This window comes from Aedes albopictus, chromosome 3, assembly GCF_035046485.1.
Source record: "Aedes albopictus strain Foshan chromosome 3, AalbF5, whole genome shotgun sequence".
NCBI classification, from domain to species: Eukaryota; Metazoa; Arthropoda; class Insecta; order Diptera; family Culicidae; genus Aedes; species Aedes albopictus.
This window is the reverse complement of record NC_085138.1, coordinates 92,864,718-92,890,765: the sequence shown is the minus strand read 5'-3', so window position 1 is coordinate 92,890,765 and position 26,048 is coordinate 92,864,718. Positions and strand designations below refer to the sequence as shown.

The 26,048-nt window shown below is 46.9% G+C and overlaps 1 protein-coding gene and 1 long non-coding RNA gene across 3 annotated transcripts in view; one reads left to right on the top strand and one right to left on the bottom strand.

Annotated features, from left to right (window-relative positions):
- Positions 1–26,048, bottom strand: part of LOC134289778 (uncharacterized) — a 710,729-nt gene that overhangs the window by 464,393 nt on the left and 220,288 nt on the right. For both annotated transcript variants that reach the window (XR_009998660.1, XR_009998661.1), the window contains exon 3: positions 11,801–11,840. This is a non-coding gene — a long non-coding RNA (uncharacterized LOC134289778). The remainder of the gene's footprint in view (positions 1–11,800; positions 11,841–26,048) is intronic.
- On the top strand, positions 17,763–19,632 carry LOC134289981 (uncharacterized protein K02A2.6-like). The gene is made up of 2 exons (XM_062856871.1): positions 17,763–18,350; positions 18,409–19,632. Exons 1-2 carry the CDS (start codon positions 17,763–17,765, stop codon positions 19,516–19,518), a joined length of 1,698 nt encoding a protein of 565 aa, XP_062712855.1. The 3' UTR covers positions 19,519–19,632.

The following is a 26,048-nucleotide window of genomic DNA, read 5'->3' as shown; positions in this document are numbered from 1 at the left end:
ACTCCGGACGGAATATCCGAAGGAACTCCGGACTGAAATTCTGTAGCAATTCAGAACGGGTTTCCTGGGGAAACGCAGTCAGGATGTCCTGGAGGAGTACTGGAAGAGACTCCTGTTGGAACTCCTGGATAAACTCTGAAAAAACCCTGAAATCATACTGACAAGAATTCTTACAGAAACTTCGGACAGAACTGCTGGAGGAAGCACGTTCAGTATTCCTGAGATTTTGGAGGAATTTCAAAAGAAAGCTTTGGAAGCACTTAGGTAGTCATTCCTGGAGGACCTCCGGAGAGAATTACTCCAGACTTGAATGTTAGGAACTTCAGACTTGAATGCCTAGAGGAACTCTACACGAAATTCCTAAAGAACTGTGAAAAGGAGTTTTGGAAGCACTCGAAAGAAATTCTTGGAGGGATTCCAGCCGGAATTCCTGGAGAAACTTTTGGTAGAATTTATGATGAAACTCTGAAGCAAATGCTGGAAGTATAATGGTAGAAAATCACAAAGGAACATCGGCCAGAATTGCTTAAGAAACTACGTACAGAATTCCTGGAGGAACTTCAGACGGGGTTTTTGGAGGAACTCTGGAAGGAAGCCTTATAAGCAATTTGGAAGAACTCCCTGGAGGAACTCCAGACGGAATTCCTAAAAGAACTCCGGACGATATTCCTGAAAGTACTCCGAAGAAAAGTTTTGGAAGCACACCAAAAAAATCTGGGAGGGATTCCGGCCGGAATTCCTGGAGAAACTCCAGATAGAGTTGCTGACGCAACTCTGTCGAAAATGCTGGAAGCATAATGGTAGAAATTCACAAAGGAATTCTTACAGGAGCGTCGGCCGGAATTGCTGAAGTCACTACGTCCAGAATTCCTGAAGGACCTTCAGACGGGGTTTTTGGAAGAACTCTGGAAGAAAGCCTTATCAGCGTTTTGGAAGAATTTCCTGGAGGAACTCCGGACGGAATTCCTGAAGTAACTCTAGAAAGTAGTAGTGGAAGCACTCCGGAAGAAATTGTTGGAGAAATTTCGGACGTAATTCCTGGAGAAACTCCAGATAGCTATTCTCTGTAAAGAAGTCCTGAAGGAATTCTGGAAGAAACTTGGGACGGAGTTTCTGGATAAATTCAGGAAGAAAATCCTGGGAGCATACGAAGGAATTCCTACTGGAAATCCGTACAGAAAAGGCGGAGATACTGTGATCAGAATTCCTGAAGGAATTTCGTTTGGGGTTATTGAAGGAACTCTCAACGAAAGCTTTGGAAGCACTTTGGAAGACATTCCTGGAGAAACTCCGGAGAAAATTGCTGAAGAAACTTCAGATTCGAAGTCCTAGAGGACTTCCGGACGGAAGGGCAAGTTTGGGAAGCACTCCGGAAGGAATTCCGTTCGGAATTCCCGAAGAAACTTCGGACAGAATTTCTGATTAAACTCCAAACAGAACTCCCGAAAGAGCGCTGTACCGAAATTAGGTAACAATTCCGAACGGGTTGCGTGAGGAAGCTCTGTAAGGAAGTCCTGGAGATATTCTGGAAGAAACTGCAGACAGAATTCCTGGAGAATCTCTAGATAACGTTTCTGATGGAACTCTGACGCAATGCTGGAAGCATAATGGTAGAAATTCACAATAGAATTCTTACAGGAACTTCGGCCGGAATTGCTGAGGAAACTAGGTACTAGGTGGAATTCCTACAGGAACCTCGTACAGAATAGCTGGAGAAATAGTGAACAGAATTCCTGAAGAAATTTCGTACGGAATTTTTGAACTCTCGAAGAAAGCTTTGGAAGCACTTTGGAAGACATTCCTAAAGGGACTCCGGAGTAATTTACTGGGGGAACTTCAGACTGGAATTCCTGGAGGATCTCCGGACGGAATTCCTGAAGGAACTCTGGAAGGAAGTCTTGGATGCACTCCGGAAGGAAGTCCGGATGGAATCCCCGAAGAAACTTCGGATAGATTTTCTGATAAAACTCCGAACTGAACTCCTGCAGGAAATGCAGACGGAATTCCCGAAAGAACTCTGTACCGAAATACTGTAGCAATTCCGAACGGGTTACGTGAGGGAGCTCTGTAAGGAAGTCCTAGAGATATTCTGGAAGCATACTGGAAGAAATTTACGAAGCAATTCTTACGAGTAATACGAACGGAATTGCTAGGGGAACTACGTACAGTATTCCTAAAGAATCTTCGGTCGAGATTTTTTGAGAAGCTCTGGAGGGAAGCTTTGAAAACTTTGGAAGACATTCTTGGAAGAATTCTGGAGGGAACTTCTGGATAAATTTCAGAGTCAAATTCCTGGAGAACCTTTGGACGAAACTTCTGAAGGAACTCTGGAAGGAAGTTTTGTAGGCACTCCGGAAAAAAAATCTCGGAGGAATTCCGCACGGAATTTTCGAAGAAAGGCAGCTCTGTGAGGAAATCCTGGAGATATTCTGGAAGAATTCCTGGAAGCATACTGAAACTACGTACAGTATTCCTAAAGTATCTTCGGTCGGGGTTTTTGAGAAGATCTGGAGTAAAGCTTTGGAATAAATTCTTGGGAGCATTCCGGAGAGAACTACTAGAGGAATCTCAGATTCAGATTCCTGGAGGACCTCTGGACGAAATTTCTTAAGAAACTCGGAAAGATAGTTTTGGAAAGACTTGGAGAAATCCCGGACGGAACTCTTGGAGAAACTCCGGGTATAATTACTGATGAGACTCCGAACGGAGCTTCTGAAAGAAATTCGGATAAAATTTCTGTGGGAACTTTGGGCTGAAATTCTGTAGCTATTCCAAACGGGTTTCTTCGGGCAACTTTGTGACGAAGTCCTGGAGGAATTCATGAACAAATTCAAGGCGAAGTTTGAAGATAAACTTCGGAATAAAATCCTAGAAATTTCAGCAGTAACTTCGGATGGGATTTCTTAAGGAACTTTTGAGGGAAGTTTTGGAAGCACTTTGGAAGAAATTTCAGGATGAGCTCGGAAGAGAACTTTTGGAGGAACTCCAGACAAACTTTCTGGAGGAACTCCGAATGGATTTCCTGAAGTAATTCTGAAAGGTTGTTTTGGAAGCACATTGGAAAAAAAAGCTATGAATAGTATTTCTCGAGAAACTCTGGACGAAACTTCCGGAGGAACTGAGGACGAATTTTTAATGAAATTCCTGACGGCATTCTTAATGCAGCCGCAAATGGAATTCCTGGAGCAGCTTCGAACGAAATTTTTGAAGAAACTCCGAAGTCCGGGTAAAAGCCCTTGAAGTATACTGGAAGAAATTCACGGAGAAACTCCGGAAGGCATTTCTACAGAAACGTTGACGGAATTTCTGAAGGAACTCCGTACAGAGTTCATGCAGGAACTTTGGAAGAACCAGTGGGCGGATTTATTTGAAGGAAATCCGAAAAGAATTTCTTGAATAACTACGGGAGAAAGTCCTGATGGAATTTTGGAAAGATTTCATGGAGGATAATTGGAAGGACTTCTGTAGAAATAAAGAAAGATAGTCCTGGAGGAGTTTTGAAAGAAATCTCTGGTGAGATCCCTGATAGAACTCTGGAAGTACCTTCATAAGGAACTTCAGAACAAATTCTTCCAGAAATTTTTGAAAGAATTCCTACAGAACTGGGTAGTTACAGATCAGAAGCATTAAGAATTCATCGACAATTAAATATTGAAAAAAAGTTTTAAATTCATCTTCCAATTCCCCAGTGTACCTTACGTGTACGTTGTGGTGGCATTCCCAAAGGTTCCAACCAATGGAACTTATCGGAAGGAGAGCAATGGGAAACCAACGAAGAAGAAACGAACTTTTTAATAATTTTGAAAGTTGATGAAGCGCCTTATCGAGTATGTGGAGAGTTCATATTTCAGGCATGTATTGCGTTCACCCACGGGACGAAGAGGAAAACCCCTCGAAGTAGCTCACGAGGAGCGATGATGATGGGCGATGCTGCAAACAATTTTTAATTAATTTCGTTGGAAATATGGCAGGCAACTTTGTAAGCGCCCTCTCAGCAGGGCAGCCAGTAGCGGTTAACGGAAAAGGGCATACCGAAAAAAAGTTCCGCAATGCTCGTTATTCCATGCCAGTTGTTGCGGTTGATTGCTACTCACAGCCAGCATGCGAAGGAGGTTCTCGGTTCGGACTTCGGGAAGGCAAAATTCCCCGGAAGGATCCGGTCCGGGGTCAAGCCGCGGAAACTTTCGTCGGTTATAGTTTGCTTACAGTTGTTTTTCTTTCCTTTCTTTAGACGTCCACGAGCAGTCGGGTCAGATGTCGAGTGGGATCCATCTTAAACCAGCAGAGGGGATAAGATCGTAGCGCAAGTAGGGTGAAAAAAATATCCAAGGAAACGATAGTCCTGTTTTTTTCCTGCTTTTTGTTGGCACAAAGGAAACAGAGCCTTCCTGGTAGCGGACCGTGGAGAAGAAAAACACTAAGCTGCTTGAGTTTCCTTTACAGATGATAGAGGCACTACGCCGTTGTAGCGTAATTTACGGATGGACATCCATCGGCGTGGAAGATTGGCTTTCGGACCACAAACAGCGTTCGCAGCAGAGCAAAAAACAAAAGTTTCAGTTTCTTGTTATTATATCTCATTATGGCTCGTTATTACTTGGAATTTGCGTCCAACCAGAACGAGGGGATCTGCGATTGGGCAGATTCCTGATGAGAGCTGTGCGTGAAGCATGAAATAAAAAGCAAGGATTCACAACTGAAGAAAATGAAGAGAAAGACAAAATCTTAGAAGGAGAAGAAACACTTATCTTTGTCGTATAATAAAGATCTACTACAGTACTTTAACTTCATCCTTTTTCTGACAGGGTTCTGGAAGAAATCCTCAAAGGATTCTACGAGAATCTCTCACAGCAATCTAGGAAAATCCTTCACAGAACTATGAAAGAATCCCTTATTCTAATAAAGTCCTAAGAAAATCGCTCACAGGATCTGGAGAAAATTCTCCACAAGATTCCCTGTCAGGATTCTGGAAAAATTCTTCTCAGAATTCTGAAAAAAAGCCCTCTCAGGATTGTGGGAGAATCCTTCACAGTATTCTGGAAGAATCCTTCCCAGGATTCTGGGAGAATCCTTCCCAGGATTCTGGGAGAATCCTTCCCAGGATTCTGGGAGAATCCTTCCCAGGATTCTGGGAGAATCCTTCCCAGGATTGTGGGAGAATCCTTCCCAGGATTGTGGGAGAATCCTTCCCAGGATTGTGGGAGGATCCTTCCCAGGATTGTGGGAGAATCCTTTCCAGGATTGTGGGAGAATCCTTTCCAGGATTGTGGGAGAATCCTTTCCAGGATTGTGGGAGAATCCTTTCCAGGATTGTGGGAGAATCCTTCCCAGGATTCTAGGAGAATCCTCCCCAGGATTCTGGGAGAATCCTTCCCAGGATTCCGGGAGAATCCCTCTCAGGATTCCGGGAGAATCCCTCTCAGGATTCCGGGAGAATCCCTCTCAGGATTCCGGGAGAATCCCTCTCAGGATTCCGGGAGAATCCCTCTCAGGATTCCGGGAGAATCCCTCTCAGGATTCCGGGAGAATCCCTCTCAGGATTCCGGGAGAATCCCTCTCAGGATTCCGGGAGAATCCTTCTCAGGATTCCGGGAGAATCCCTCTCAGGATTCCGGGAGAATCCCTCTCAGGATTCCGGGAGAATCCCTCCCAGGATTCCGGGAGAATCCCTCTCAGGATTCCGGGAGAATCCCTCTCAGGATTCCGGGAGAATCCCTCTCACGATTCCGGGAGAATCCCTCTCAGGATTCCGGGAGAATCCCTTTCAGGATTCCGGGAAAATCCCTCTCAGGATTCCGGGAGAATCCCTCTCAGGATTCCGGGAGAATCCCTCTCAGGATTCCGGGAGAATCCCTCTCAGGATTCCGGGAGAATCCCTCTCAGGATTCCGGGAGAATCCCTCTCAGGATTCCGGGAGAATCCCTCTCAGGATTCCGGGAGAATCCCTCTCAGGATTCCGGGAGAATCCCTCTCAGGATTCCGGGAGAATCCCTCTCAGGATTCCGGGAGAATCCCTCTCAGGATTCCGGGAGAATCCCTCTCAGGATTCCGGGAGAATCCCTCTCAGGATTCCGGGAGAATCCCTCTCAGGATTCCGGGAGAATCCCTCTCAGGATTCCGGGAGAATCCCTCTCAGGATTCCAGGAGAATCCCTCTCAGGATTCCGGGAGAATCCCTCTCAGGATTCCGGGAGAATCCCTCTCAGGATTCCGGGAGAATCCCTCTCAGGATTCCGGGAGAATCCCTCTCAGGATTCCGGGAGAATCCCTCTCAGGATTCCGGGAGAATCCCTCTCAGGATTCCGGGAGAATCCCTCTCAGGATTCCGGGAGAATCCCTCTCAGGATTCCGGGAGAATCCCTCTCAGGATTCCGGGAGAATCCCTCTCAGGATTCCGGGAGAATCCCTCTCAGGATTCCGGGAGAATCCCTCTCAGGATTCCGGGAGAATCCCTCTCAGGATTTCGGGAGAATCCCTCTCAGGATTCCGGGAGAATCCCTCTCAGGATTCCGGGAGAATCCCTCTCAGGATTCCGGGAGAATCCCTCTCAGGATTCCGGGAGAATCCCTCTCAGGATTCCGGGAGAATCCCTCTCAGGATTCCGGGAGAATCCCTCTCAGGATTCCGGGAGAATCCCTCTCAGGATTCCGGGAGAATCCCTCTCAGGATTCCGGGAGAATCCCTCTCAGGATTCCGGGAGAATCCCTCTCAGGATTCCGGGAGAATCCCTCTCAGGATTCCGGGAGAATCCCTCTCAGGATTCCGGGAGAATCCCTCTCAGGATTCCGGGAGAATCCCTCTCAGGATTCCGGGAGAATCCCTCTCAGGATTCCGGGAGAATCCCTCTCAGGATTCCGGGAGAATCCCTCTCAGGATTCCGGGAGAATCCTTCTCAGGATTCCGGGAGAATCCCTCTCAGGATTCCGGGAGAATCCCTCTCAGGATTCCGGGAGAATCCTTCTCAGGATTCCGGGAGAATCCCTCCCAGGATTCCGGGAGAATCCCTCTCAGGATTCCGGGAGAATCCCTCTCAGGATTCCGGGAGAATCCCTCTCAGGATTCCGGGAGAATCCCTCTCAGGATTCCGGGAGAATCCCTCTCAGGATTCCGGGAGAATCCCTTTCAGGATTCCGGGAAAATCCCTCTCAGGATTCCGGGAGAATCCCTCTCAGGATTCCGGGAGAATCCCTCTCAGGATTCCGGGAGAATCCCTCTCAGGATTCCGGGAGAATCCCTCTCAGGATTCCGGGAGAATCCCTCTCAGGATTCCAGGAGAATCCCTCTCAGGATTCCGGGAGAATCCCTCTCAGGATTCCGGGAGAATCCCTCTCAGGATTCCGGGAGAATCTCTCTCAGGATTCCGGGAGAATCCCTCTCAGGATTCCGGGAGAATCCCTCTCAGGATTCCGGGAGAATCCCTCTCAGGATTCCGGGAGAATCCCTCTCAGGATTCCGGGAGAATCCCTCTCAGGATTCCGGGAGAATCCCTCTCAGGATTCCGGGAGAATCCCTCTCAGGATTCCGGGAGAATCCCTCTCAGGATTCCGGGAGAATCCCTCTCAGGATTCCGGGAGAATCCCTCTCAGGATTCCGGGAGAATCCCTCTCAGGATTCCGGGAGAATCCCTCTCAGGATTCCGGGAGAATCCCTCTCAGGATTCCGGGAGAATCCCTCTCAGGATTCCGGGAGAATCCCTCTCAGGATTCCGGGAGAATCCCTCTCAGGATTCCGGGAGAATCCCTCTCAGGATTCCGGGAGAATCCCTCTCAGGATTCCGGGAGAATCCCTCTCAGGATTCCGGGAGAATCCCTCTCAGGATTCCGGGAGAATCCCTCTCAGGATTCCGGGAGAATCCCTCTCAGGATTCCGGGAGAATCCCTCTCAGGATTCCGGGAGAATCCCTCTCAGGATTCCGGGAGAATCCCTCTCAGGATTCCGGGAGAATCCCTCTCAGGATTCCGGGAGAATCCCTCTCAGGATTCCGGGAGAATCCCTCTCAGGATTCCGGGAGAATCCCTCTCAGGATTCCGGAAGAATCCCTCTCAGGATTCCGGGAGAATCCCTCTCAGGATTCCAGGAGAATCCCTCTCAGGATTCCGGGAGAATCCCTCTCAGGATTCCGGGAGAATCCCTCTCAGGATTCCGGGAGAATCCCTCTCAGGATTCCGGGAGAATCCCTCTCAGGATTCCGGGAGAATCCCTCTCAGGATTCCGGGAGAATCCCTCTCAGGATTCCGGGAGAATCCCTCTCAGGATTCCGGGAGAATCCCTCTCAGGATTCCGGGAGAATCCCTCTCAGGATTCCGGGAGAATCCCTCTCAGGATTCCGGGAGAATCCCTCTCAGGATTCCGGGAGAATCCCTCTCAGGATTCCGGGAGAATCCCTGTCAGGATTCCGGGAGAATCCCTATCAGGATTCCGGGAGAATCCCTCTCAGGATTCCGGGAGAATCCCTCTCAGGATTCCGGGAGAATCCCTCTCAGGATTCCGGGAGAATCCCTCTCAGGATTCCGGGAGAATCCCTCTCAGGATTCCGGGAGAATCCCTCTCAGGATTCCGGGAGAATCCCTCTCAGGATTCCGGGAGAATCCCTCTCAGGATTCCGGGAGAATCCCTCTCAGGATTCCGGGAGAATCCCTCTCAGGATTCCGGGAGAATCCCTCTCAGGATTCCGGGAGAATCCCTCTCAGGATTCCGGGAGAATCCCTCTCAGGATTCCGGGAGAATCTCTCTCAGGATTCCGGGAGAATCCCTCTCAGGATTCCGGGAGAATCCCTCTCAGGATTCCGGGAGAATCCCTCTCAGGATTCCGGGAGAATCCCTCTCAGGATTCCGGGAGAATCCCTCTCAGGATTCCGGGAGAATCCCTCTCAGGATTCCGGGAGAATTCCTCTCAGGATTCCGGGAGAATCCCTCTCAGGATTCCGGGAGAATCCTTCTCAGGATTCCGGGAGAATCCCTCTCAGGATTCCGGGAGAATCCCTCTCAGGATTCCGGGAGAATCCCTCCCAGGATTCCGGGAGAATCCCTCTCAGGATTCCGGGAGAATCCCTCTCAGGATTCCGGGAGAATCCCTCTCAGGATTCCGGGAGAATCCCTCTCAGGATTCCGGGAGAATCCCTTTCAGGATTCCGGGAAAATCCCTCTCAGGATTCCGGGAGAATCCCTCTCAGGATTCCGGGAGAATCCCTCTCAGGATTCCGGGAGAATCCCTCTCAGGATTCCGGGAGAATCCCTCTCAGGATTCCGGGAGAATCCCTCTCAGGATTCCGGGAGAATCCCTCTCAGGATTCCAGGAGAATCCCTCTCAGGATTCCGGGAGAATCCCTCTCAGGATTCCGGGAGAATCCCTCTCAGGATTCCGGGAGAATCCCTCTCAGGATTCCGGGAGAATCCCTCTCAGGATTCCAGGAGAATCCCTCTCAGGATTCCGGGAGAATCCCTCTCAGGATTCCGGGAGAATCCCTCTCAGGATTCCGGGAGAATCTCTCTCAGGATTCCGGGAGAATCCCTCTCAGGATTCCGGGAGAATCCCTCTCAGGATTCCGGGAGAATCCCTCTCAGGATTCCGGGAGAATCCCTCTCAGGATTCCGGGAGAATCCCTCTCAGGATTCCGGGAGAATCCCTCTCAGGATTCCGGGAGAATCCCTCTCAGGATTCCGGGAGAATCCCTCTCAGGATTCCGGGAGAATCCCTCTCAGGATTCCGGGAGAATCCCTCTCAGGATTCCGGGAGAATCCCTCTCAGGATTCCGGGAGAATCCCTCTCAGGATTCCGGGAGAATCCCTCTCAGGATTCCGGGAGAATCCCTCTCAGGATTCCGGGAGAATCCCTCTCAGGATTCCGGGAGAATCCCTCTCAGGATTCCGGGAGAATCCCTCTCAGGATTCCGGGAGAATCCCTCTCAGGATTCCGGGAGAACCCCTCTCAGGATTCCGGGAGAATCCCTCTCAGGATTCCGGGAGAATCCCTCTCAGGATTCCGGGAGAATCCCTCTCAGGATTCCGGGAGAATCCCTCTCAGGATTCCGGGAGAATCCCTCTCAGGATTCCGGGAGAATCCCTCTCAGGATTCCGGGAGAATCCCTCTCAGGATTCCGGGAGAATCCCTCTCAGGATTCCGGGAGAATCCCTCTCAGGATTCCGGGAGAATCCCTCTCAGGATTCCGGGAGAATCCCTCTCAGGATTCCGGGAGAATCCCTCTCAGGATTCCGGGAGAATCCCTCTCAGGATTCCGGGAGAATCCCTCTCAGGATTCCGGGAGAATCCCTCTCAGGATTCCGGGAGAATCCCTCTCAGGATTCCGGGAGAATCCCTCTCAGGATTCCGGGAGAATCCCTCTCAGGATTCCGGGAGAATCCCTCTCAGGATTCCGGGAGAATCCCTCTCAGGATTCCGGGAGAATCCCTCTCAGGATTCCGGGAGAATCCCTCTCAGGATTCCGGGAGAATCCCTCTCAGGATTCCGGAAGAATCCCTCTCAGGATTCCGGGAGAATCCCTCTCAGGATTCCAGGAGAATCCCTCTCAGGATTCCGGGAGAATCCCTCTCAGGATTCCGGGAGAATCCCTCTCAGGATTCCGGGAGAATCCCTCTCAGGATTCCGGGAGAATCCCTCTCAGGATTCCGGGAGAATCCCTCTCAGGATTCCGGGAGAATCCCTCTCAGGATTCCGGGAGAATCCCTCTCAGGATTCCGGGAGAATCCCTCACAGGATTCCGGGAGAATTCCTCTCAGGATTTCGGGAGAATTCCTCTCAGGATTCCGGGAGAATCCCTCTCAGGATTCCGGGAGAATCCCTCTCAGGATTCCGGGAGAATCCCTCTCAGGATTCCGGGAGAATCCCTCTCAGGATTCCGGGAGAATCCCTCTCAGGATTCCGGGAGAATCCCTCTCAGGATTCCGGGAGAATCCCTCTCAGGATTCCGGGAGAATCCCTCTCAGGATTCCGGGAGAATCCCTCTCAGGATTCCGGGAGAATCCCTGTCAAGATTCCGGGAGAATCCCTGTCAGGATTCCGGGAGAATCCCTCTCAGGATTCCGGGAGAATCCCTCTCAGGATTCCGGGAGAATCCCTCTCAGGATTCCGGGAGAATCCCTCTCAGGATTCCGGGAGAATCCCTCTCAGGATTCCGGGAGAATCCCTCTCAGGATTCCGGGAGAATCCCTCTCAGGATTCCGGGAGAATCCCTCTCAGGATTCCGGGAGAATCCCTCTCAGGATTCCGGGAGAATCCCTCTCAGGATTCCGGGAGAATCCCTCTCAGGATTCCGGGAGAATCCCTCTCAGGATTCCGGGAGAATCCCTCTCAGGATTCCGGGAGAATCCCTCTCAGGATTCCGGGAGAATCCCTCTCAGGATTCCGGGAGAATCCCTCTCAGGATTCCGGGAGAATCCCTCTCAGGATTCTGGGAGAATCCCTTTTGGGATTGTTAGAGAAAATAACCAGGATTGTGAAAAAATAACTCTCAGGATATATAGAGAATTCCTCTCTGCAATCTGAGAGAATCCCTAGATGCACAAATATAATATTTTGAATGAAGAAATTATAACATTTCCTCTCCTGTAATACAGCAGCATCGCAAGACACTCAATGTTCTCACAAATTCTCTTACAAAACAAACATTATCTTGAATCTAAAGAAAACAATACCACGTTCATAAGAACCACACTCCCAAACATTCAATTACTCCAAAAGGGCAGACTCATTAAAAGCCAGAACCTTTTATCATCTCCATAACTCATGGCGAAAATTTCCGCCGTTTGTGGGCGTTCTGCGGCTTCATTATAAATACACTTACCCGCTCGCAAAGTTTCCAGTCCGCCTCGGAACCGCCGAATCTGTAAGTGAAACACCAACCAGCAAGAAAACAAAGATTAGCATTTTGCTCTTTTGGGAAGTGCGTCTAGAGGGTACTGTTTTGCCACTTAATGGAAAATGAAATCAAAAAGCGAAATGAAACACAAACATCATCTACACGCGTAAATAAGAACGAATTCGCGGGTATGCGGGTATTGGGCGCTTCAAGTTCACTTCGTCATGTTCTATAATTAGAAGGTTGATTCAGTTCGGTAAATGATATGGTGAATGTGTGCGCCGCCGTTGGCATTGAAACGAGCTGAACAGTTTATTTGAAGTCTACATCCATGGCAACTGTAACCACCCTATTTATGGGTTTGTTACATATACATTTACGTAGTGGCAGTTTTGTAGTCAGTGGAAAAAGTTTCAGATCAGTTTCAGTTAAAACACATATATTAGAGATATTCTTTAGGTTTCCGATTTCATTGCCACCCTCACCTTCATAAATAATCCATGATTAATCGCTAAGAATTCGCACAGCATCCGTTTCCGCTCGGATAAACTGATAGTTGCAAAATTACTCATTCAACCGGGATAAATAATTCATCCCATTATCCACAACTATTATTGTGACACAATGCAGAACTTCCAGTCAGAGACCCACGGCCGCACCGCGTCGGTAGTCTGCTCAATGTAAGAGCAAAAGTTTCCTACGAGGAAACCATCGCTCCCATTGTAATCCTCAGATTTATTATATCTTCCCTAAAATTCCGCACTCCTTCTACGGGAGCGCCCCAGTTTTTTTTTTCTTCATTTCTCAAAAAGTCTTCCTTCGGCTGCGGGGTGGCCCCCAGAGCAACTTCCAGCTTCTTCCGCATCAAATCATCTGCTCAATGTCTGCATTTTCAGCACGGTAATATATCATCTCGCAGTTAGTTGGCGTTTGGTGTGCTCCCAGAGAAAGCAGTTCAAAGCCCGACCAACCAACTATGTTTTAGAGGGTGACTGGATAAATTGTGCTTAGAAAAATAATCAAATGCTACGAACGCTCTCAGGGTACAAATTCCGAGTGAATTCCACTCGGAGACTTTAGAGAGGGATTCTCTCAGAATCCTGAGAGCGATTCTCTCAGAATCCTGAGAGCGATTCTCTCAGAATTCTGAGAGGGATTCTCTCAGAATCCTGAGAGGAATTCTCTCAGAATCCTGAGAGGGATTCTCTCAGAATCCTGAGAGGAATTCTCTCAGAATCCTGAGAGGAGTTCTCTCAGAATCCTGAGAGAGATTCTCTCACAATCCTGAGAGGGATAAATTCAGATTCCTGAGAGGGATTCTCTCAGCATCCTGAGAGGGATTCTCTCAGAATCCTGAGAGGGATTCTCTCGGAATCCCGGGAGGGATTCTCTCGGAATCCCGAGAGGGATTCTTCCAGAATCCTGAGAAGGATTCTTCCAGAATCCTGAGAGGGATTCTCTCAGAATCCTGAGAGGGATTCTCTCAGAATCCTGAGAGGGATTCTCTCAGAATCCTGAGAGAGATTCTCTCAGAATCCTGAGAGGGATCCTCTCAGATTCCTGAGAGGGATTCTCTCAGCATCCTGAGAGGGATTCTCTCAGAATCCTGAGAGAAATTCTCTCGGAATCCCGAGAGGGATTCTCTCGGAATCCCGAAAGGGATCCTTCCAGAATCCTGAGAAGGATTCTTCCAGAATCCTGAGAGGGATTCTCTCAGAATCCTGAGAGGGATTCTCTCAGAATCCTGAGAGGGATTCTCTCAGAATCCTGAGAGGGATTCTCTCAGAATCCTGAGAGGGATTCTCTCAGAATCCTGAGAGAGATTCTCTCAGAATCCTGGGAGGGATTCTCTCAGAATCCTGGGAAGGATTCTCTCAGAATCCTGAGAGGGATCCTCTCAGAATCCTGAGAGGGATTCTCTCAGCATCCTGAGAGGGATTCTCTCAGAATCCTGAGAGGGATTCTCTCACAATCCCGAGAGAGACTCTCTCAGAATCCTGAGAGGGATTCTCTCACAATCCTGACAGGGATTCTCTCAGAATCCTGAGAGGGATTCTTTCACAATCCTGAGAGGGATTCTCTCAGAATCCTGAGAGGGATTCTCTCAGAATCCTGAGAGGGATTTTCTCAGAACCCTGAGAGGGATTCTCTCACGATCCCGAGAGGGACTCTCTCAGAATCCTGACAGGGATTCTCTCAGAATCCTGACAGGGATTCTCTCAGAATCCTGACAGGGATTCTCTCAGAATCCTGACAGGGATTCTCTCAGAATCCTGAGAGGCAATCTCTAAGAATCCTGACAGGGATTCTCTAAGAATCCTGACAGGGATTCTCTCAGAATCCTGACAGGGATTCTCTCAGAATCCTGACAGGGATTCTCTCAGAATCCTGACAGGGATTCTCTCAGAATCCTGACAGGGATTCTCTCAGAATCCTGACAGGGATTCTCTCAGAATCCTGACAGGGATTCTCTCAGAATCCTGACAGGGATTCTCTCAGAATCCTGACAGGGATTCTCTCAGAATCCTGACAGGGATTCTCTCAGAATCCTGACAGGGATTCTCTCAGAATCCTGACAGGGATTCTCTCAGAATCCTGACAGGGATTCTCTCAGAATCCTGACAGGGATTCTCTCAGAATCCTGACAGGGATTCTCTCAGAATCCTGACAGGGATTCTCTCAGAACCCTGAGAGGGATTCTCTCAGAATCCTGACAGGGATTCTCTCAGAATCCTGACAGGGATTCTCTCAGAACCCTGAGAGGGATTCTCTCAGAACCCTGAGAGGGATTCTCTCAGAATCCTGACAGGGATTCTCGCAGAATCCTGACAGGGATTCTCGCAGAATCCTGACAGGGATTCTCTCAGAATCCTGAAAGGGATTCTCTCAGAATCCTGACAGGGATTCTCTCAGAATCCTGACAGGGATTCTCTCAGAATCCTGACAGGGATTCTCTCAGAATCCTGACAGGGATTCTCTCAGAATCCTGACAGGGATTTTCTCAGAATCCTGACAGGGATTCTCTCAGAATCCTGACAGGGATTCTCTCAGAATCCTGACAGGGATTCTCTCAGAATCCTGACAGGGATTCTCTCAGAATCCTGACAGGGATTCTCTCAGAATCCTGACAGGGATTCTCTCAGAATCCTGACAGGGATTCTCTCAGAATCCTGACAGGGATTCTCTCAGAATCCTGACAGGGATTCTCTCAGAATCCTGACAGGGATTCTCTCAGAATCCTGACAGGGATTCTCTCAGAATCCTGACAGGGATTCTCTCAGAATCCTGACAGGGATTCTCTCAGAATCCTGACAGGGATTCTCTCAGAATCCTGACAGGGATTCTCTCAGAATCCTGACAGGGATTCTCTCAGAATCCTGACAGGGATTCTCTCAGAATCCTGACAGGGATTCTCTCAGAATCCTGACAGGGATTCTCTCAGAATCCTGACAGGGATTCTCTCAGAATCCTGACAGGGATTCTCTCAGAATCCTGACAGGGATTCTCTCAGAATCCTGACAGGGATTCTCTCAGAATCCTGACGGGGATTCTCTCAGAATCCTGACAGGGATTCTCTCAGAATCCTGACAGGGATTCTCTCAGAATCCTGACAGGGATTCTCTCAGAATCCTGACAGGGATTCTCTCAGAATCCTGACAGGGATTCTCTCAGAATCCTGACAGGGATTCTCTCAGAATCCTGACAGGGATTCTCTCAGAATCCTGACAGGGATTCTCTCAGAATCCTGACAGGGATTCTCTCAGAATCCTGACAGGGATTCTCTCAGAATCCTGACAGGGATTCTCTCAGAATCCTGACAGGGATTCTCTCAGGATTCTGACAGGGATTCTCTCAGAATCCTGACAGGGATTCTCTCAGAATCCTGACAGGGATTCTCTCAGAATCATGACAGGGATTCTCTCAGAATCCTGACAGGGATTCTCTCAGAATCCTGACAGGGATTCTCTCAGAATCCTGACAGGGATTCTCTCAGAATCCTGACAGGGATTCTCTCAGAATCCTGACAGGGATTCTCTCAGAATCCTGACAGGGATTCTCTCAGAATCCTGACAGGGATTCTCTCAGAATCCTGACAGGGATTCTCTCAGAATCCTGACAGGGATTCTCTCAGAATCCTGACAGGGATTCTCTCAGAATCCTGACAGGGATTCTCTCAGAATCCTGACAGGGATTCTCTCAGAATCCTGACAGGGATTCTCTCAGAATCCTGACAGGGATTCTCTCAGGATTCTGACAGGGATTCTCTCAGAATCCTGACAGGGATTTGTAGTGTCGGTAACGGGTAGTCGTTACTCTAGCATACAGGGAACTAAAGAATTTGAATTGTTAGAGTCATAGCAAGCTTTGAAAATATATATGTTCTCTTCTTGGATTGTACTTCTGGAAAACGGTTGTGTTTCATTCCATAGTCCGATATTACATTTGGCGGCGCAGGAAAAAAAAATCAGAAAAAGTAAGTCGATTACGATCCGGAGTTGAATTGAGGAGAAATATTGCGTTTATTGAAAACTGTGAGTTAAAAGTTTCTGCGTATCCCGATTGAGTTTGAATTGAAGTTGGAGCTAAAAAAACAAGTGAAGTGAGTATTGAAAGTGGATGGATGGAAAAGCTAACTTTGGACAGGACAAATGGAATGCTGGTAAGCCTTAAAGCTTTCTTAACTAATGAACATAAATGACAAAGTTTTTTTTTTAGTTTGATTTAATTTTGTCATTTTCGTTGCATAGAGTAAGATACTTGTTATTCTCACACGACCGTTGCCATGGCAACCTTGCCCTATCAGAGAAGGTGCACACTGGCGATTGCTACAACACATATTTTTTGCAGTGGGCCATGGTCAATGAGATTCTTATTGGAACATAATTGACAGCTCAATGTTTTGTTTTGATTGTAAGATGGAAAGTAGCATCCTAATAAGTATTTGTTTTACTCAAGATTGTGAAGCGCTGATGAAAATAACACGAAATTTTGAAAGAACAAAAAGGCCAATAATTTGAACGAAAAGTTTTCTGAATAGTGATGAAAATTGTGTCCTGAAATCGATTGGTGTTGTGGTAAAACGGAAACTGTATGCCGAAAGAAAAGTGACTGTGCGCGAAAGAGTAAGGCAACCGTATGTCATGGGATGGTAATTGTTGAGTAGAGACTGTTTATATAGAGACATGCAAAGACGGCTTCTTTTGACTGTTTTTCTTCTTTTTGCCATACTTTGTTTTCATAATTTTGCTGGCGTGCTCGATATGTAGATTTGGTTTCACTCTTTACGGGACTGTGTTATATGCAGACTGTACTGTTGATATCTACGGCAACTGTGTGCCAAAAGGAAAGCGACTGTGCGCCAAATAGTAAAGGCAACCGTGTGCCATGGGGAGACAACTGCTTGTTTATATCGAAGGCAACTGTGTGCCAAAAGGAAAGCGACTGTGCGCTAGATAGTAAAGGCAACCGTGTGCCATGGGGGAGACAACCGTGTGTTAATGTTGACGGCAACTGTGTGCCAATTGGAAAATTTGTGTAACAAAGATCAATGCTCGATACAAAGTATTGAAAATAAGACTGATAATGATGACGACCCTTAGTCTACATAAGTTTATTGGTGAGTATTCAATATTCTATATTTAAGTGTATATAAAAAAATGTGTAGTAGTTCAAGGTCGTATTCAAAAGGTCTAAAGTAATTTCTCAAAATTATATTTTTGATGCATAATAAGAAACGTGAGAAGAAAAACGACGTGTGAGAATTTCAAGTAAAAGTATTTGGGTTTGTGGTTGATAATGGAAAAATAATGTTAAATAAAGAATTAAATAAATAAATGCAGAAAAATTTAAAGATGTTTTAATGTGTGGTTCATTAGTTAGACTTATTCCATGCATTGGCTTATTTGCTTATAATTTGGGTAACTAGAGTTTTTAATGTTCATTTAGGATGGATATGATTCAGCGCATTCGGCCGTTTAGTTTCGTTGCGGATAGGTCTCAGCTACCTACAGCATGGCAAAAGTGGAAGCGTGAATTACAGAGATATTTTGATGCAAGCGGAGTGATCTCTCAGTGGGAAAAGCGTTCCCAAATGCTTCATTTGGCTGGTTCAGAGGTTCAAGAAGTATTCGACCATTTGCCTGGCGTTGATGACTTTCCTCTCGTCCTAGCTGATCCTCCGTATTACGATGTTGCGATTCAACGTCTTGATGAGCACTTCGAACCAATGCGTAGAAGGAACTACGAACGTCATTTATTCCGTCAAATTGTTCAAAATTCAAATGAAAGATTTGCCGATTTCATTCTGCGGTTGCGTATTCAAGCAAAACGTTGCGAGTTCGATCGGTACGATGCTCGAGAGTGTAATGATAGAATCATCGAGCAAATCGTGGAAGGTTGTAAGTCTTCGGAGTTACGACGTCAGATTTTGGTCAAGGATATGGTCTTGGATGATATAGTGGCACTAGGATCTACGCTGGCAGATGTCCAACAGCAAGTAAAGGAGCTTGATCGAAATCCTGTTGCTTTCGAACCGGTAGGACTTAAATATATACTTTTCTTATATTGTTACCAATAATAGGATTTTTCGACAGAACTTGAATAAGGTTTCAACGCGTATGACCACACATTTTGCGCCAAGGAATGATCGTTTCGACCAGGGTTTCCGCAGGTCAGCTCAAGGGTCAGCTAGAGGAACCGTTGGATCTTGTTTTTCGTGTGGTCTGAAAGGTCACTGGAAAGGAGATGACAACTGCCGTGCAAGGAATGCAAAATGTGTGAAATGTAAGGGTACGGGTCATTTCGCAAATCGATGTTTGAAACGTCAGAGCAACAGCCAAGTCAGTTACAAAGCGAAAAGAGTTCGTTTGATCGAGGAAGACAAATTAGATCAACCTATGGAAGAGATATTCTATGCGATGGGGAATAATACGTTTGAGTTTGTAGTAGGTGGAGTTAAAGTTCCAATGATCATCGACTCCGGAGCAGATGCGAACGTTATAACGGAAGATACGTGGGCTCAGGCAAATCGTGATGGCCTTGAGGTTCTGGAATACAGTCAGTCAGTCGATCGTAGGTTGATTGCTTATGCTTCTACCAAGCCGATGGAAATTTGTGGAATGTTTCGAGCAATTATTTGTGCCGGTCAAAATCAGGTGGACGCAAAGCTCTACATCGTGAAACAGGGACAACGAAATCTGCTTGGAGACAAAACAGCGAAACAGTTGGAAGTATTGAAGGTTGGTTTCGATATTGCGTCCATTTCGAGCTCTGAATCAACATGTTTTCCTAAAATGAAAGGAATAGTTGTTGAAATTCCCATCAACGAATCCATTCAGCCCGTACAGCAAGGGTACAGACGAGCTCCTATCGCACTAGAAGGAAAGATTCATGACAAACTCAAATCTCTACTGGACAAGGACATAATCGAGAAGGTTAGCGGACCGTCAGCGTGGGTTTCTCCGATGGTGCCAGTTTTGAAAGGATCCGGTGAAGTTAGAATCTGTGTGGACATGAGACGTGCTAACCAGGCGGTTCTTCGCGAATCACATCCCCTGCCATTGATTGAAGAAGTTTTGGGAAGTCTCGGCGGTGCCACAAAATTTTCAAAACTTGACATTAAGGAGGCGTATCATCAGCTCGAATTGTCCGAAAAATCACGAAAAATTACTACTTTTATTACAAAATACGGCCTATTCAGGTAATTGTTCATTGTTTCTATTTTGTATTGACAATGTGAATGTTTAAAATATAATCACAAACAATCTGATTTTGCATGATCATGTTTTAGATACAAGAGACTGATGTTCGGAATTTGTTGTGCTCCTGAACTTTTCCAGAAGGTAATGGACACAGTTGTTGCGGGTTTGGAAGGTGTAATTGTCTACCTGGACGATATTTTGGTTTTTGGTTCATCACAAAAGGAGCACGATGAACGACTGGAAGCCTTGATGAATCGTTTGAAAGCTTACGGTGTTCTTTTAAATCTAGAGAAATGTTTATTTAGCGCAGACAAGTTAGAGTTTCTCGGTCATGAACTATCTTCCAAGGGAATCAAACCAATGGAAAGCCGTGTCCTGGCAATTCAACAGTTTCGTGAACCAGCAAATGCAGCAGAACTAAGGAGCTTCCTTGGTCTGGTCACGTATGTGGGACGATTCATTCCTCACTTAGCGACAAAATCCGAACCTCTCCGACTCTTGCTGAGGGCCGGAAACAAATTCGTGTGGACAAACAAACAAAAATTTGCATTTGACGAGATAAAACGAGCGATCTGTGAGATAAGCTATCTCGGATTCTTCAACGTACGGGACAAATCCATTTTGATTGCCGACGCTAGTCCATCAGGACTTGGCGCAATTTTACTTCAAGAAGATGCTAAAGGCGTTAGAAGAATAATCGCGTATGCTAGCAAATCCTTAACGGACTTGGAGCGGAAATATTTTCAAACCGAAAAAGAGGCGTTGGCTCTGGTTTGGGCTGTTGATAGATTCAAGTTGTATCTTCAAGGAAGCCGTTTCAAGCTAATCACCGATTGTAAACCGTTACAATTTTTATTCAGCCCTCGGTCCAAACCATGTGCACGTATCGAACGATGGGTTCTGAGACTTCAATCCTATACCTACGACATAGTACACGAACCAGGCAGCACTAACTTGGCAGATGCTCTGTCCAGGTTATCACAGGCAGATCATAATCCCTTTGATTCAGATAATGATAATTATGTACAGTTGGTAACAAAGATGTCTACACCGGTTGCTGTAAATATAAAGGAGATCAGAGAAACTTCAGTAGAAGATGAAACCTTACGCGAGGTTGTAGAAGCACTCGATGGAAATATTTGGTCAGAACGTGCCAAGGCATTCAAGCCGTATGCCACGGAAATTTGCGTGTCGGAAGGTATACTACTACGAGGGGAAAGAATCATAATTCCTCTTGTTTTGCGAGGTCGAGTCCTAGAATTAGCCCATGAAGGACACCCTGGCATTGTCGTAATGAAACGAAGATTACGTCAAAAAGTTTGGTGGCCAAATATGGACAAAGAAGTCGAAAATTTTGTCAAGAGCTGCAAGGAGTGTACGTTGGTATCATCTGTTTCGGCGCCAGAACCATTAATTATGACAAAAATGCCAGATAAACCTTGGACGCATATTGCTGTGGATTTTATGGGGCCCCTTCCTTCTGGCGATAATCTTTTGGTCCTGGTAGACTATTTCAGTCGATTCGTTGAAGTTGTTATTATGCGAGAAATAACTGCGAAGTTAACGATCCAGGCGCTTCATGAAACGTTTTGTCGGTACGGAATACCTGAATCTATGAAAACCGATAATGGTCCACAATTTGTGAGCGACGCAATGGCCCAGTTTAGTGAGGAATTCGGGATCAGCCTAATTAAAACTTCACCATACTGGCCCCAAGCTAATGGAGAAGTCGAGAGGGCCAATAGGGCACTCAAGAAGCGTCTCCAGATAAGTCAGGAAACATCAAACAGTGACTGGAAGTGGGACTTGAGAATGTACCTATTAATGTACAACTCTACACCACATTCGACAACGGGTGTGGCGCCATCAGCACTGATGTTCGGAAGAGTGTTACGTGATAAATTACCTGCGTGGAAACGTTTTGCTCGAGGACGTCAAAGACCGAGATCAAGAACAAAAGCTGAAGGGAGCTGAGTATGCCAATAAACGTCGTCGTGCAGAGCCAAGCCGAATTGCTGCAGGAGATATAGTGATTGCCAAACGCACGATTAAGGACAACAAGCTGTCAAGCAACTTTAGTCCTGAGGAATTGGAAGTTCTACATCGCAAGGGCTCTGATGTGTCATTAAGGTCAAACGCGACCGGGAGAATTCTGCACCGAAATGTTTCACATTTAAAACCCATCGTTTCCAGAGACACGTTGACAGAACGGGGAAGCTATGCTGAACTTCAAGAACATCCAGATCAAGCAGAATCAGACTCAAGCCAGAGGGGAACATCTCGGACAACGGATATTGATTCGGGAAAGGTCCTTGATCAACGACCGCAACGTAATTCACATCGACCGAAATATTTGAACGACTATAAATTAAATGTAGTTCGAGATACTTAAAGAAGAGGAGGGAATGTAGTGTCGGTAACGGGTAGTCGTTACTCTAGCATACAGGGAACTAAAGAATTTGAATTGTTAGAGTCATAGCAAGCTTTGAAAATATATATGTTCTCTTCTTGGATTGTACTTCTGGAAAACGGTTGTGTTTCATTCCATAGTCCGATATTACAGGATTCTCTCAGAATCCTGACAGGGATTCTCTCAGAATCCTGACAGGGATTCTCTCAGAATCCTGACAGGGATTCTCTCAGAATCCTGACAGGGATTCTCTCAGAATCCTGACAGGGATTCTCTCAGAATCCTGACAGGGATTCTCTCAGAATCCTGACAGGGATTCTCTCAGAATCCTGACAGGGATTCTCTCAGAATCCTGACAGGGATTCTCTCAGAGTCCTGACAGGGATTCTCTCAGAATCCTGACAGGGATTCTCTCAGAATCCTGACAGGGATTCTCTCAGAATCCTGACAGGGATTCTCTCAGAATCCTGACAGGGATTCTCTCAGAATCCTGACAGGGATTCTCTCAGAATCCTGACAGGGATTCTCTCAGAATCCTGACAGGGATTCTCTCAGAATCCTGACAGGGATTCTCTCAGAATCCTGACAGGGATTCTCTCAGAATCCTGACAGGGATTCTCTCAGAATCCTGACAGGGATTCTCTCAGAATCCTGACAGGGATTCTCTCAGAATCCTGACAGGGATTCTCTCAGAATCCTGACAGGGATTCTCTCAGAATCCTGACAGGGATTCTCTGAGAACCCTGACAGGGAATCTCTCAGAACCCTGACAGGGAATCTCTCAGAATCCTGACAGGGATTCTCTCAGAATCCTGACAGGGAATCTCTCAGAGTCCTGACAGGGATTCTCTCAGAATCCTGACAGGGATTCTCTCAGAATCCTGACAGGGATTCTCTCAGAATCCTGACAGGGATTCTCTCAGAATCCTGACAGGGATTCTCTCAGAATCCTGACAGGGATTCTCTCAGAATCCTGACAGGGATTCTCTCAGAGTCCTGACAGGGATTCTCTCAGAATCCTGACAGGGATTCTCTCAGAATCCTGACAGGGATTCTCTCAGAATCCTGACAGGGATTCTCTCAGAATCCTAACAGGGATTCTGTCAGAATCCTGACAGTGGTTCTCTCAGAATCCTGACAGGGATTCTCTCAGAATCCTGACAGGGATTCTCTCAGAATCCTGACAGGGATTCTCTCAGAATCCTGACAGGGATTCTCTCAGAATCCTGACAGGGATTCTCTCAGAATCCTGACAGGGATTCTCTCAGAATCCTGACAGGGATTCTCTCAGAATCCTGACAGGGATTCTCTCAGAATCCTGACAGGGATTCTCTCAGAATCCTGACAGGGATTCTCTCAGAATCCTGACAGGGATTCTCTCAGAATCCTGACAGGGATTCTCTCAGAATCCTGACAGGGATTCTCTCAGAATCCTGACAGGGATTCTCTCAGAATCCTGACAGGGATCCTCTCAGAATCCTGACAGGGATTCTCTCAGAGTCCTGACAGGGATTCTCTCAGAATCCTGACAGGGATTCTCTCAGAATCCTGACAGGGATTCTCTCAGAATCCTGACAGGGATTCTCTCAGAATCCTAACAGGGATTCTGTCAGAATCCTGACAGTGGTTCTCTCAGAATCCTGACAGGGATTCTCTCAGAATCCTGACAGGGATTCTCTCAGAATCCTGACAGGGATTCTCTCAAAATCCTGACAGGGATTCTCTCAGAATCCTGAGAGGGATTCTCTCAGAATCCTGAGAGAGATTCTCTCAGAATCCTGACAGGGATTCTGTCAGAATCCTGACAGGGATTCTGTCAGAATCCTGACAGTGATTCTGTCAGAATCCTGACAGGGATTCTCTCAGAATCCTGACAGGGATTCTCTCAGAATCCTGACAGGGATTCTCTCAGAATCCTGACAGGGATTCTCTCAGAATCCTGACAGGGATTCTCTCAGAATCCTGACAGGGATTCTCTCAGAATCCTGACAGGGATTCTCTCAGAATCCTGACAGGGATTCTCTCAGAATCCTGACAGGGATTCTCTCAGAATCCTGACAGGGATTCTCTCAGAATCCTGACAGGGATTCTCTCAGAATCCTGACAGGGATTCTCTCAGAATCCTGCAGGGATTCTCTCAGAATCCTGACAGGGATTCTCTCAGAATCCTGACAGGGATTCTGTCAGAATCCTGACAGGGATTCTCTCAGAATCCTGACAGGGATTCTCTCAGAATCCTGACAGGGATTCTCTCAGAATCCTGACAGGGATTCTCTCAGAATCCTGACAGGGATTCTCTCAGAATCCTGACAGGGATTCTCTCAGAATCCTGACAGGGATTCCCTCAGAATCCTGACAGGGATCCTCTCAGAATCCTGACAGGGATTCTCTCAGAATCCTGACAGGGATTCTCTCAGTATCCTGGGAGGGATTCTCTCAGAACCCTGACAGGGAATCTCTCAGAACCCTGACAGGGAATCTCTCAGAATCCTGACAGGGATTCTCTCAGAATCCTGACAGGGATTCTTTCAAAATCCTGACAGGGATTCTCTCAGAATCCTGACAGGGATTCTCTCAGAATCCTGACAGGGATTCTCTCAGAATCCTGACAGGGATTCTCTCAGAATCCTGACAGGGATTCTCTCAGAAACCTGACAGAGATTCTCTCAGAATCCTGACAGGGATTCTCTCAGAATCCTGACAGGGATTCTCTCAGAATCCTGACAGGGATTCTCTCAGAATCCTGACAGGGATTCTCTCAGAACCCTGACAGGGATTCTCTCAGAATCCTGACAGGGATTCTCTCAGAATCCTGACAGGGATTCTCTCAGAACCCTGACAGGGATTCTCTCAGAATCCTGACAGGGATTCTCTCAGAATCCTGACAGGGATTCTCTCAGAATCCTGACAGGGATTCTCTCAGAATCCTGACAGGGATTCTCTCAGAATCCTGACAGGGATTCTCTCAGAATCCTGACAGGGATTCTCTCAGAATCCTGACAGGGATTCTCTCAGAATCCTGACAGGGATTCTCTCAGAATCCTGACAGGGATTCTCTCAGAATCCTGACAGGGATTCTCTCAGAATCCTGACAGGGATTCTCTCAGAATCCTGACAGGGATTCTCTCAGAATCCTGACAGGGATTCTCTCAGAATCCTGACAGGGATTCTCTCAGAATCCTGACAGGGATTCTCTCAGAATCCTGACAGGGATTCTCTCAGAATCCTGACAGGGATTCTCTCAGAATCCTGACAGGGATTCTCTCAGAATCCTGACAGGGATTCTCTTAGAATCCTGACAGGGATTCTCTCAGAATCCTGACAGGGATTCTCTCAGAATCCTGACAGGGATTCTCTCAGAATCCTGACAGGGATTCTCTCAGAATCCTGACAGGGATTCTCTCAGAATCCTGACAGGGATTCTCTCAGAATCCTGACAGGGATTCTCTCAGAATCCTGACAGGGATTCTCTCAGAATCCTGACAGGGATTCTCTCAGAATCCTGACAGGGATTCTCTCAGAATCCTGACAGGGATTCTCTCAGAATCCTGACAGGGATTCTCTCAGAATCCTGACAGGGATTCTCTCAGAATCCTGACAGGGATTCTCTCAGAATCCTGACAGGGATTCTCTCAGAATCCTGACAGGGATTCTCTCAGAATCCTGACAGGGATTCTCTCAGAATCCTGACAGGGATTCTCTCAGAATCCTGACAGGGATTCTCTCAGAATCCTGACAGGGATTCTGTCAGAATCCTGACAGGGATTCTCTCAGAATTCTGACAGGGATTCTGTCAGAATCCTGACAGGGATTCTGTCAGCATCCTGACAGGGATTCTGTCAGAATCCTGACAGGGATTCTCTCAGAATCCTGACAGGGATTCTCTCAGAATCCTGACAGGGATTCTCTCAGAATCCTGACAGGGATTCTCTCAGAATCCTGACAGGGATTCTCTCAGAATCCTGACAGGGATTCTCTCAGAATCCTGACAGGGATTCTCTCAGAATCCTGACAGGGATTCTCTCAGAATCCTGACAGGGATTCTCTCAGAATCCTGACAGGGATTCTCTCAGAATCCTGACAGGGATTCTCTCAGATTCCTGACAGGGATTCTCTCAGAATC

What these genes read in the sequence shown, in the direction of transcription:
- LOC134289981 (XM_062856871.1), top strand. Translation starts at nt 17,763, where the DNA reads ATGGATATGATTCAGCGCATTCGGCCGTTTAGTTTCGTTGCGGATAGG. An exon ending in ATCCTGTTGCTTTCGAACCG is followed by an intron (nt 18,351 to 18,408) that starts GTAGGACTTAAA and finishes ATTTTTCGACAG; the next exon opens with AACTTGAATAAGGTTTCAAC.